Source organism: Mercenaria mercenaria, chromosome 7 (genome assembly GCF_021730395.1).
Source record: "Mercenaria mercenaria strain notata chromosome 7, MADL_Memer_1, whole genome shotgun sequence".
NCBI lineage: Eukaryota > Metazoa > Mollusca > Bivalvia > Venerida > Veneridae > Mercenaria > Mercenaria mercenaria.
The window spans coordinates 54,017,210-54,030,969 of NC_069367.1; the positions used below are offsets into that span (position 1 = coordinate 54,017,210).

At 36.4% G+C, this 13,760-nt stretch overlaps 1 protein-coding gene across 3 annotated transcripts in view; it reads left to right on the forward strand.

Moving 5' to 3' along the window:
• The window catches only part of LOC123555815 (uncharacterized), a 32,272-nt gene extending 20,234 nt beyond the window's left edge, over positions 1 to 12,038 (forward strand). For all 3 annotated transcript variants that reach the window (XM_053548412.1, XM_053548413.1, XM_053548414.1), the window contains exon 10: positions 88 to 12,038. In XM_053548412.1, the coding sequence (XP_053404387.1) occupies positions 88 to 8,175 (8,088 nt within the window). In that variant the 3' untranslated portion in view covers positions 8,176 to 12,038. The remainder of the gene's footprint in view (positions 1 to 87) is intronic.
• Positions 12,039 to 13,760: the final 1,722 nt, after the last annotated feature.

Sequence of the window (13,760 nt, forward strand, 5' to 3'; positions counted from 1 at the left end):
TTGCTTTTGTAATATTATATTAGACTGTGTAATGAAGAAATGATTAAGTAAAATCCATTGACATTTCCGTGTCTTATATTTTGACAGAATGAATCCGAGGAGGTAATTGAAGATGGCCAAGTGGTTGATTTATCATCAAACAATTCAATGACAAGCCAGGAAGTTTATATTGAGGATCAAGTACTGGACCTGTCAGTGGCTGGAGCCCTTGCGAAACATCCACAGCCACAGTCAGAAGTTGCGCTGGACCTTTCCATGAGCACTTCTAAACATAAGACTGGACAGAAAACAGCAACACCTAAGATGGTTCATAAACGCCGAAGATCTAATGCCTCAGATGTAGACTATGCAAACAAATTTGGAAACTATGGTCTAGCAGGTGCTCCTCGTACTAAACGCCAGATGTCATTACTATTGAAACGAAAGGAAGAGGAGGAAGAAAAGGCAAGAAAGCATGCTGAAGCTCAGCATTCTATGGAAGATTTAGTCCATGCAGAAATACTTATTTCATTGAAAAGTGGATCAAAGGATGAAAATGAAACAGAAAACATGGAACTTGAAAATGGTGTTGAAAATGTGCACACAGCTGAAGGTGATTCCATTGTTCCAACAGAAACAGAGAAAGAAGAAAATGTGGAAAATGAGCTTACTAAACAAGGTGGTTCAGAAGTAGAAGGTGAACAGGTTAAACAGAAAATGGATGATCAGGCAGAGGAAGTAGAAGAAGTTGCTTCTTTGGAAAACGTAGTTTATTTGGAACTGAATGATGGCAGCAAAGTAGCTGTTTCTAAACAAATAGAAATACCGCATGTAGAAACAGAGAAAGAGAAGACTGCTGATAGTGAAGTAAACAGTAAGAAGAATGTACCTGTGCTTGTTAACAGTAATGAAAAAGCAGAAACTGTTAATGTTACCAAGCACGACCAGAATGGAAGTTTAGGAAAACCATATAAATGTGCTTTATGTCCCCAGAGATTTGAGGATCCAACAGAATTGTTAACACATGTATCAGTTCACAAAACAGAATACAAATGTTCAGTTTGTACAAAAGTTATGACAGACAAAAATGTTTACTTAAGCCATATCGAATCACATCTGCCAGATGTAAATCATGGTCAGATTTGTGAGGTATGCAATGTACACTTCTCAACAGTGGAAGAGCTACAGACACATGTTAAAAGTCATGAATCTGGGACGAAGATGTACAAGTGTGGAAATTGTGGCAAAACTTACCTTACAGTCAATGAATGTAAGAATTGTGAAATATGTCATCAAATAAAAGTAACAGATGTACCATCAGATAGAAAGTTAACCAGTTCTCCTTTAGTTGAATTGAAAGACATAGATAAAGGTTCTGATAAAACAGCCACTGCTTCAACTAAAATTAGTGAAACAGTTAATGAAAAGGGTGCAGCAGATGCAAGTGTTGTTAGTGAAAATGATTTAGATGCAGAAAAGAAGGATGAGTTAGATAAAAAATTTAAGAATACCGGTCAAAAAAACTTGAAAGGTGAACCAGTGGTAAACCCGGCCACTGGTTCAGATAACCTTACGGGCATAGAAAATGTAATATTAAGGAAAGACGATACTGATTTAGGAAAGCAGCCAGATGTATCAAGAAAGTGCTCTACACAAGAATCATTTGAATTACCAGTTGATTGTTTACAAGATACAGAGAATGTTGTTCAACAGAGGGACACCAGGAATGACGTGGTAGATGGAGAAAATCAAGGAAGTATACATAAACAGCAAGACCTTTTGTTTGAGAAGTTTGCAGAGAATGATCATGAAAGGGACAAAATCATCAAAGAAAAACCTAAAGCAAAGGAAGATAAAATCTATAAGCAATCAAGTTCTTTCCACAGAATTCCTAAGTCATTCAGTGATCATGTAGAGTTTACAATAATTAGGGCTGAACCAGCTACTGCTGCTAAAGGATTAATAAGTGAAGTAAAAGTAAATGCTGAAATACGCGTGTCAGAGAAACATTTTGGAAAGAAAATTTCTCAGAAGATCTTAAAGTGTAGACAGTGTTCAGAAACATTTGGAAATGAAGCAGATCTGAATATTCATAAACTATCTCATAAGGAAACGATAGAAGATAAAATCAGAAAGAATGTTTTTCACTGTGGAATTTGTGATGTAAAACTTCATTTAAATGATGTTGAAGCACATCTAAAGACTCATAAGTCCTGTCAGACAGGGAGAAAGATTGATGTGAAAGTAAAAGATGAATGTACTTGTATTATTTGCAACCAACCTGTTCCTTTTAACAGATTTTACACACATTTAAAGTCACATTCAGTTTATGATCTTTCTCAAGCCCAGAACTTCATGCTTGTAGAAAAAGATTTGGCACAAAAAGCTGGAACAGTCAAAGGTAGAAAGCCGTTCATTTGTAACCTGTGTGGGTTTAAATTTGAAACATTTTCAGATCTGAAAGTTCATGTTAAAACTCACCTTGGTCCAAGAATTGTCCAAGCTGAAGATACAAAGCCTGTCATTGGTGAGCAGAAGCCTGCTGTGTTAGCAATTAGAAAACGACCAAGTGAAGACACTCCTGTAGTAGGCAAGAAAAGGAAGGACTCTGATGAGAAAAGGATCACAGGTAAACGTCCAAAGAAGAAAGGAAAGGTTAAACTTAAAATAGCTAAGGTAAAAAAAGAAACTGTTATTGAAAAAGTGAAAACAGAAAATAACACAGATAAAAGCACTAAATCTTCTCCAGTAATTGCTGCTGCCTTACAAAGTGGACCTAAATATAATATAAGCACTATAGCAACAGGTAAATCAAAGGATTCAACTAAAGAAGAGGAAGCAAAACTAGGTTTAGATGAGATAAAAGAAGTCACTGATTCTTCAATAGCAGAGGTGATTCAGCTTGAAAAGGCAACACTTTTAGTACTGAAAAGTGGGGAAGTTATTATGAGAGGAGAGGAAGATAAAGAAGGGCAGAAAGTAATAAAAAGAAAAAGAAAAACACAGTTGGATTCAGACTCACAGAAAAAACTAAGATTGGTTGAAGGTTTATCAGAGCATCCAGATTTGGTACAGGACAATATATCTGATAAAACAATTGAGTGTAATATCGAAAATAAGATGGACTGCTCGAAAGATGATGCATCCGAGTCTCATAATACAGCGGAGAATTCCAGAACAGGTGTTAAAGAGTTGAAAAGTTTAGATGCAAATACTTCATCACCAGTCATGGAGACTCTGCAGCAAATGCTGCTTCTGAAACAAGGATCGACTGGTGAATCATTAGAGAAAAGTTTAGCAACATCTTTATTGGATACAAGCAATTTAGGAGGAAATGTTTTACCTGCAACATTGCACAGACTTCAACAAAAGATATTACTTGTTAAGGAGAGACCAGTCAAGGTAACTACGCCAGTCTTTGGTCCTATTCCTGTCACAGGTGTGACCAATCAACAAGAGGTCCTAGCTACAAATAGACCAGTGTCTTGCCCGACAGACTGCATAAACACAATATCTCTATCTGAGAAAAAGAATGTAACAAAAGCCTCGGTGATTTCTGCTTCCACCCATGCTGCAGAAACAGTCAAAGAAACAGCAGTGAAACAACCGGTCCCTGTGAACATTGTAAAAAATCTTTGTCATAAGATACCTGCAGACCCCTTACATCAGTCTGTTCTAAAGTCAAAAACAGTAAATACACAAGCTCACTCAAAAACTTGTGTGATACAGCATGAAAATGATAACAGAATGCTGTTGACACCTGCAAATATTTCAGTTACCTCGTCTGGAATAAGTTTACCTACTGTCAGAAGTGTATCGATTAAGTCCACAAGTACTCCATCAGTCAGTACACCACTACTTCTTTCATCTGCTGTTCCTTCAGCTAATATTTTGAATTTGTCTGCAGCACTAGCTGCTACACAAGTACCTGGAGCAGTGTCACATGCTAGCAAACTGAAATCTTCTGTACCAGTCTTAGCTGGTAACATTCAGCAACTGCAGTCTTCTGTCGCAGTTGTTGGTGCTCCAACTTCGTCATCTACTGCTCAGTCCATTTGTTTAACCGTTGGATCATTGCAGAATCAGTCTAAAGTTTTTCCTGGAGTTGCTTCGAATATACCAGTAGCTTCAGTTGATTCTAAAAACACAATGATAGGAAGTGCAGTAAATATGACTGCAAGTACAGCACCAAACATTTCAACAAACCTGACATTATTGCAACAGCAACAACAATTGAATATGCTAAAAGTAATGTTAGGAAGGGTTAATCAACCATCTGTAGTTTACAAGCCAGCATTGACATCAGTAATGATACCACAAGGTGGTTTACAGCAGGCAGTACCAGGTGTTGCACGATTTCCTTCATCAAATATAGTATTTGCCCCTCAGCCAGTCAGTGCATCTCAGACAACTGATAAGTCAAAACCATCTACCTTCCAGCTTGTGTGGTTGCCTGTGAATCAAGCAGTGTCTTCAGATATTAACAAGGCATCTGGTAGTGTTGCACCATCTGTTACAGGAACTACTGCAGTAAGTCTAGGTGATAGAAGACTACCTCTTCAGTCTACAGTTCTTGGAGCTAAATTGGGATACAGTGTTGAACAAACACAAAGTCAGTCTAGCAGTGGAACTTTGCCAAGCATAATATCATCTTCTGTGACTATGCTTACTACATCATCAGTAAATCAGAATTCTAACCCAGTTCCTATGTCATCTCACAGGGCATTTGGTATTCCTCAGGCTATTCCTAGTTCAAAGGAAAATGACTCCTTCGTTATACAGGTTTCATCAGTGCCTACAGCACAAAGGTCGGAAGATTCCAAACTTGTATCAAAAGTCACAGCTCTTTCAGATTTTAAAAGTCCAACAACTACCTCAAACAGTAGTTCAGCAGCAGTGAAATCAGAACGTCTTTGTTTAGCATGTGCTGTTTGCAAGCAGTCACTGAGTTCATTAGAACAAATGTCCACTCATGTTTGTAACTTGCCAGCTGATACTCAAACGGGTCAAAAGTTAATGTCACTGACAAGATTAAACAAACCTGGGACACTAACAGATACTCCACCAAACAGTTTTGCATCTGACAGAGCAGCTAATGCAGCCACTACTACAGGGTTGGTCAGTCCAGATATGCTCCACGCATCAAACTGTCTAGAAAGAATCTCACCGCCACAGGGTTCATCAACAACAAAACACTCAACTCTTGTGTCTCTTAAGATGATGAATACCGCACCATCTACCATACCATTGACAACTGGAAGCTCAACATTTGTGTCAACTGCTGCAGTTACAGCAATCCCCTTGTTATCTAGTCAAGGTTCAGGAACAGCAAAACCTGTTGGAGAGTTGCCTTTACCACATGGTGATGTGATAAGAATACCAGGGTATGAGATAGATTCATCAGCTCTTGGTAAGCAGAATGTTTCTCAGAAATCAGAGATTCCACACACTGTCTACTTTCTTCCCACACAGAGCACTGAATCTACCGCAGTCTCAACAAAAACAACAGTAAGTTCAACATCATCTTTGAAAGAAATGACTACACCTGCAGCAGACTTAGTCACAAATTCAGCATTTAATTTTCAAATAGACACATCAGCTATAAGAGAAGAAAGTAATGATTTAGAAAATGAACTTTCTGTTTCAAGCAGTATGAACAAGGACATTTCAATGGTTCCTAGTGGTGAGCAAGACAAGGTGATATCAATTAGCACACATGGAACCTTACCAAATGTTATACTACCAAAGATATCAGATGTAGGACAGGAAGTGAGTGCTCAAACACTGACAAACCTATATGGTTCGAAGGACAAATTGTTGAGTGATGTGCTTACAACAGAAGTTAGTGCTTCATCAAGACCTATAGTTGTGAAAACAACAGAGCAGATAATTACCTTGTATCCATGTGTGATCTGTAAAAAAACGTTCACTTTTGATCAGTTTTGGAAGCATGCACAGAAACATATGACTGAAGATGACATTTCAGAAAAGGAGGTATCAGAAGATAAACAAACTCCAGCAACAGTTCATACTAGTAAGATAAAGGCAAATGATACAGATCAAGAAGGGAAAGATATACAAGTAGAGAAATATTCGGAAACTTCACGGAAGAGTGACATTTACAGATGCTGCCTATGTTTCACAACATACGATAAAGAAACTTCTCTTTCACAGCATTATGAAACCTCCCATCCGTGCATGGCTGATCATTTATGCCCTGCAGATAACTGTGCTCAAATATTTTTCGAGGTGCAGCAGTGTCACATGCATTATGCATTAAAGCATCAGCACGAGTGCAGGTTTTGTTTGCAGAGGTTTCGAACATACGTTGAATTTCAGGCACATATAACACAGCATTATGAAAACAGAACTTTAAAATATCTGGTGTGTGTAAAATGCAAGATTCACTTTGCTAATAGAAGGTCATTTTACAGTCACTGCAGACCTTCAGCGTCTAGCAAATGTCCAGGGTCCTTCATGAAAAAACTCACCGTTTGTCAACAGTGTCGATGTTGTTCTGTTAATTTCACGAGTAATGAATGTATGAAGTTGCATTTTAAAAGGAAGTGGTATCAGAGAGTAGCATACAGGTGCTGTATCTGTAGAGAGGCTCTCTCAGTTGAAGCAGAATGTCTTAGTCATATGACCAGCCATTTCCCAACTTCAGATGACAACCAGGTCTGTTTTTGTCACACGTGTTGTATTCTGTTCCCGTACAAGACAGTGCTGACACATCATATGTCTTCATCAGAACATGTACGTGCTGAAACATCGCATCAGCGTCTGCTTGATACGTATAAGTTACGACATGGAGGTCATGGAAATTTTATATCATCTCAAAACATAAAAAAGACGGTAGAGGAAGGTGATCAGAACGTACAAGATGATATTGAAAAACACGACAAAAACTCAGTAATAACAGAAGTTGAGACGGGTGTAATTAGAAAAGATCATGAAAAAAGAGAAATCAGACTTTCCCAGGATTTACATACATGTTCACAATGTAACATTTGCTTTAAAACATTGTTTGATTTGAAACAACATAATGTTTTCCGTCACATCAGAAGAACACCTGAACTGAAGAAGAATTACTACACAACAAAGTCAAAAGTTAGTTATCACAAGATCATAGACAGCAAAATTATTGTCTGTGAATTTTGTGGGAAGAGATTTTTTAATGTCAGTGAACTACGGCAGCATATCAACATTTCTCATGAAGAAAAGCTTTTCTTTGCGTGCAAGAATCCAGACTGTATCATGAATTTTAACAGTATTTATGAGTCAGAGACACACGTATGTGAAAGTTTAGCAAAAGGGGTGGACACAACAGAAAACACATGCATGTTGATGGATGCTAGTCGGCCTTCTTTGAAGAATATGAAAGAATATATGTTGCAGTATTATGTAGAAGATTGTAAACAGTTGTTAGATAAAGTTGCCAGTACGATAGAAATTGTTCAGGATCATCTTGGTGACCATTTTGTATGCCAGTATTGTAACAAAAGGTTCCGTTATTGCCAACAAATGAAACTGCACCTGATAAATCAACATGTAGATAGATTAGCACAGTGTGTAGACTGTCTAGAATATTTCTTTAATCAGAAAAGTTTGTTGGAACACAGACGTGACTGCGCAGTGAAAGGATTCTCTGACGAAGATTTCCACACCAAAAAGAAATTGCTAGGCTGTGATGTATGCTTTAACTCATTCATTTACATCTTGGGACTGACAAAGTACTTACGTGATATTAAATTCTTATCTGAGAAAAATAAATCAAGCGGGTACAGGTGTATTTCTAGAAAGGGTGTGTTTGATTTGAAGTATGACGGAGACTCGGGTGTAGAGGAGAGCAACTCATTACCGTTCAGCTATTCAAGAAAATTTATTTGCATCAGTTGCAAAAATGAATACTGTAATGCTGAAGACTTTTACATTTGCATGAAGTCAAGACTGACAGTAGAAAGGAACAAGCAGAATGAAGTGTCGAGGCAAACAACTAGCCAAACTGATGAAACCAAAGAAGATACACCTGGGAACAGGGATGTTGAAAGTATGTCATTGTTTGGAAAATCACTTGTTGATTTACAAAATGTATTTTTCTGCAATGAATGTGAAGTGTTTGTCTGTTACGAGGATGGTGGAATTTGTGCAGCTAGTTTGAAACATCCTTGTAGTGGTAATAATACAATTATCTGAACCCAACTAAACCTCAATTTGTGAAATTAAGATGGTCACGATATACAAGTCGGTATCATGTACTTATACCATTATTGGTTTTAGCTGGGTATGAGTCTTGTATGGAAGATATGTGTTTGAAAAGAAGTTACCTGAATGAGAAATCAAGCAGTAATGGGGCTTTAACGTGTACCATAATGGTATTATCAAGTGATCAGACTGTATTGTATGAGAAAAGATAAGAATATTTTGTTGACAGTCGCTGTAAGCTCACTCATTATTGCAACTCAGGTGTTCGATCCTTATCAAAATGGATGAATAAATATAATTTACACACCCTGTGGAAAATTTCAAACATTTTACCTGAATCATGTAAAAAATACCTGCACTTCTTGTTTACGTATTTCATCAAAACTAACAAAGGATATAGATGTGCATACATGAATTTAAAGTGCTATGTATTTAGATAACATAGGTTGCCTTCAATCTCATTTAAAGAGAATTCCTATAGTTTTTTTCCTTTCATAGAATTTTTTAAAATTCACATATATGATGGGAAATTTTGTGCTGAAAACAATGAACAAATTAAAACAATGGGTCACCAGGCTTGATTTTGTGAAAAATTGTTTTGAACACACCCACTGTTTTTAAATTTTTTTAATTCTTTCTATAATTTAATACTAAATAATCAGAAAGGTGATATTTTCTTATCAGTACTAAGTCAGTTGTCTTACATTATATGAACAACCCTGTCTCTGTACTAAAATGCGATGTAAAAACACAACCACAAAAATGGCAATATACCTGGCAGGCATGATACTTGTCAATACAACATATACCAGTATCAACATTTTATTACTGATAAAACTTATCAAAAATGTTATTTCATTCAAGATTACTCATATTTAAGGTTGTCTGTCACATGTTTCAACAAATATTGACTTCATTTCAGTTTTCCATAGAAAGTGTCGGCTGCGCAGAAAGATGCGCATAAAAAACTATAGGAATTCCCTTTAAAACTGTTTATTACTGTATGGAAATTACATACCTTACATATGAAATATGATTTCTGTTGTTAATAATAAGTAGTACGGCTTTACAGAAATTCTGTGTTCAATCAGCAGTGAAACTGAAACTGTACTGTCTGTTGTTGGTGCATTTGGCATTTTTGTGCTATGTTTATAAATGCACATGAATGATGTGTGTTAAAAATTACTTGTGCCATATGTGCAGTTTGAACTTTCTTATTGGCGAAAAATCTTGTTTCTTTTCAAAGCTTACTTTTAAAAAGTAAATAAATTGTCTGCATAAATTTGTTATTATAAAATATATTCTGCTAAGTCCTTAATGAATATTGTATCAAGAGTATGAATTTTGTGTGGTAATTAGAGTATTAGACATTAGGACAGACCTAAATGCGTTTAAAGAATTTTCCTTTTTACTGAAGTACATCTAAACACAAAAAGTATGTTTCCTTTATATTATTGTCTGTTATTGTGCTACCTCAGCATTTCTAAGCTGATCATTAAGTACCAAATTTGGTTAACTTTAAAGTTTTAAACTTTTAGTTTGATATTTAATGAGCCTGTATAAAATTAATTGTATACCAAGTATACCTGTATATATTTTCCACATTTAAAAGTTACAGTAATGTTCAAAATCAGAACTTTATTTCCTTATGGAATGAAATATAGGCCTCAGAAGTATGAAGTGTGATGCATCAAGGAAGTCTGATAAATAAATTTAATGGAAAAGAGAAAGTGAAATAACTTTATTGGGCCATTCCACGAAAAAACCTGCATAAGTGACAAAAATCAAATTATTATAATAAGATAACCAGATATTCATAAAGAACATTCTTTTTCTTTTTATATCAGAAAATTTAAATAAATCAAGAGTCACATTGCTTTTTGAATGTTGTCAAATGTGTTTAGAGAGAGATGTCAAGAACAAAGCGAAAGCAGTATGACACAGTCATTCTTGGCATGTACATTTCATGTCATTTATGCGACAAATAATGTATACTGGTACTGGTGATAAACCCGGACAGATGATAAAGTCGACCACCTTGGAAATATTCGATTGCAAGCGGTTATTTATAAAATTGAACACACCATCTAATAGTTTCCACTTACAACACCAACTGGTGTAAACAAAAACAAAATTGGTAAATATTCTGTATAAATAAATGACTTACATTTATTTGTATAAAAAATATTTATCCAAAATAACTGGGGAAGAAGGTGTTTTTTGCGCATGCTCACTGTCGAAACATGAAGGCCCGACATTGGGTCACTTTTCATTACTTGATCAGGAATGACTGTTGCAGCTTTTTGGGGAAAGTTTCAATATAATAATACGAAGAAAATTTTGTAAATGACAAAGTGGTCGAATTTATCATCAGTCAACGTTCATACAGTCCCCATTTTACAAACCCCTTTCAGGGCCTCACTTCGTGTGAGTTTGCTTACTAAATATAAAATTTGAATTATGCAAAGTTTTCAGCAAATGTTAAGCTTTATTTTGATACCAACCATTGATTTCAATTTGCAGAAATAAAAAAGTTACAGGTAAAAAACCTCATTTTCTGTTCGGGTTTATCATCAGTACCAGTATCACTTAATACTTGAAATACAATTGAAAGTGTAGAGACAGTTTGTAAACATCTTTTACTGAAAATAACTGAACCGTGTATTTTTGGTATCATCACAGGCATTTTAGCAATATACCTCTGCTTTCTTAGGATGCATGGATGTTTCGAAATTATGGTTGTCATGACAACACGAATAACATCTGTTTGTTAATAATCATAAAATTTGTATTGTATTTGGTTACTAAATTACAATATCCTGGTTTCTAGTTTCTGCATGAACACAAGAAAAATCAGTGTTTTTTTCCAGTACTTTAAACTAATTATTGTGCAGTAATTATATTATGTCACTATTATAATTATTAAGCAAGTTTTCTCGTGGAACTGCCCATATATAGGTGTTTGTTAGGAATTTAAAAAAAAGGCTAGGTCATATGAGCCGTGCCATGAGAAAACCAACATAGTGGCTTTGCGACCAGCATGGATCCAGACCAGCCTGCGCATCCGGGCAGTCTGGTCAGGCTCCATGCTGTTTGCTTTTAAAGCCTACTACAATTAAGGAAACCGTTAGCGAACAGCATGGATCCTGACCAGACTGCGCAGATGCGCAGGCTGGTCTGGATCCATGCTGGTCGCAAAGCCACTATGTTGGTTTTCCCATGGCATGGCTCATATATAGATAAAGTTCAGCAACATATTAAACAGTTATTATATGATGATGCATGTATGGACTGGACCAAGGTGATATACACTTAGGCAGATAGGATTAAATTACATCTACACAAAAGAAATTAGTGCTAGATAGTTCATAAGAAATGTTAATCTACTCAGGGTGTACTAACCACTAGTATTTGTCTAGGAATTGAAGTGTATACTAATATGTTTAAAATGTTAAAAACCAGGGGCCCATTTCAAGAAGCCTACTTGGGAGAAAGATTAGACATAGGGGGAAGGTGTTTTGTGAAAACCATTTTAAGTAAATTTATTTTAATTATTTGGCTATTCTTAGAATACGAGCCAAACAACAAGAAAGATTTGTACTAAAATTGAATTAACAACACATTTTTAAAAAGATACAAGTTATATATCCTATGAAATAAATGTCCTTTTTTGAAGTTTTTTAGAGTTTGTGAACACTATTGTAATGTAAATTTTTACTATCACACCGAAGGCATTGAGTAAGACTCATGTCTGTTACAGATTTGTTTAGTGTATAGATAATTTGTAAATATAAACGTTTCATTTATATATCCTTGTACATATATTGAATAGAATAAAAATAGAATGTGAAAAACTGAATTTCTCATGTTTGCTGCATATTACTTCTCTGTATTCCTTGGTATAGTCACTCTGGTGATAGTTTTTTTTCGCACCACTTTGAAATGGTCATGCCTCTAGCCTTTAGCCTGCTGGCAGCAAGTGATTCTGCCTTTGTGACCATTGCAGACCAAGATCAGCCTGCACATTACCTAATGCAGGCTGATCTTGGTCTGCACTATTCGCTACTCAGTAAACTTTTAGTGAACACCCTTTTGAATAATAAATGGTATTGCCCAAATTGAATGATGGACCAGTCCATTTCAGAAATTTAGCAGGGTAAGGGTTAGATAAGTGTGACAACATTAATTTGTATTGGCTTGTTTTGGCATAGTGCTCAAGGGTGAGCTATTGAAATCACCGTTTGTCCTTGTACCTCAGGAACAATTGTACTAGTGACGTTCTTTTGGCTGTAACTGAATGTACCTTGATCAGAATGTTGGATTTCAGTATAAGTTTGATACTGGCTCATCTGGGGTAAAAAAAAACCCAAACGGGTAAAATCAAAGGAAACAATTACTGTGCCCCTACCGCTGAGTGGAGGCATAGCTCAGTGGTTTGCACACTGGCCTTCCAATCCTGAGGTCGGGGTTCGATCCCCGGCAGCTACTCGGGAATTTTCAGAAACGCTTTTAAGTGTTTCCAACCCAACTAGAGGTGTACTGGTCAGGAACCCAGGCAATCCTTGCGTGTATCAGTGCTATACACTGGGCACGTTAAAGAACCAGGCTGTCTATCGGAAACGAGCTAGGCTAAGTTAGCCAGACAAGCCTGTATCTGATTTCTGATTTCTCTGTCTTTGGGGCTTTGTCTCGCTCTGTCCCTCTGGTCAGATCACTCTGTGTCTGTACTAGTAGAGGATGAATTATGCGCCCTGTGTGGCTGCATTTGAACTATGTAAAGTGCCTTTGAACGTGAAATTGATCATGAAAAGGGCGCTGTATAAATCTGGTATAATAATAATATAGATTTGGCCTTGTCTGTGCGTCTGTCCGAAAAAATGTTTGTGACGCGCCTGGCTCAAAATTTGATTAAATTGATGAAACCATGCACGAGTCTTCGTCATATGAACTTGTGCACCTCCTTTTTTCGTCTGGCTACTTCTCCCTATTTCCAGTTATGGCCCCAGAAATAGTCAAAAATGCACATTTTCACCTTGTGACACACCTAGCTCAAAAAGTATTTCATATAAATTGATGAAACCTTGCACTAGTCTTTATCACGATGTGATCTTGTGCAATTGGCATTCTTCTTGAGATTTAAGTGCTAATAATAGTTACGACCCTTGAAATAGCCAAAATTGTGGATTTTTTATTTGTGATGCACAAATCTCAAAAAGTATATGGCCTTGAATAATGAATCCTTTATATAAATGTTTGTTGCGGCTATACCCCTTTAAGACTGCGAACTTTTGAATTATTGCCCCTTATTTGTGACAAATGTACCAGTGGAATTTGTACACCTGGTCAGAATATGTCTTTATGAAATCTGGTCTGTTGATCATATGAAGTCGACCTGTTTTGTTAAATTGCTGTTCGAAACCAAAACAGACCGACAATATACCTGCTCTTTCATTCTGGGGAGGGTTGTGGGCAGCTATCGTACTCGACCCAGCGTCGGCATCCTTCCGCATCCGCACTCTGGTTAAAGTTTTGATGCACTTTCTTTATCTTTGTTATTACTTGATGGATTTGCTTCA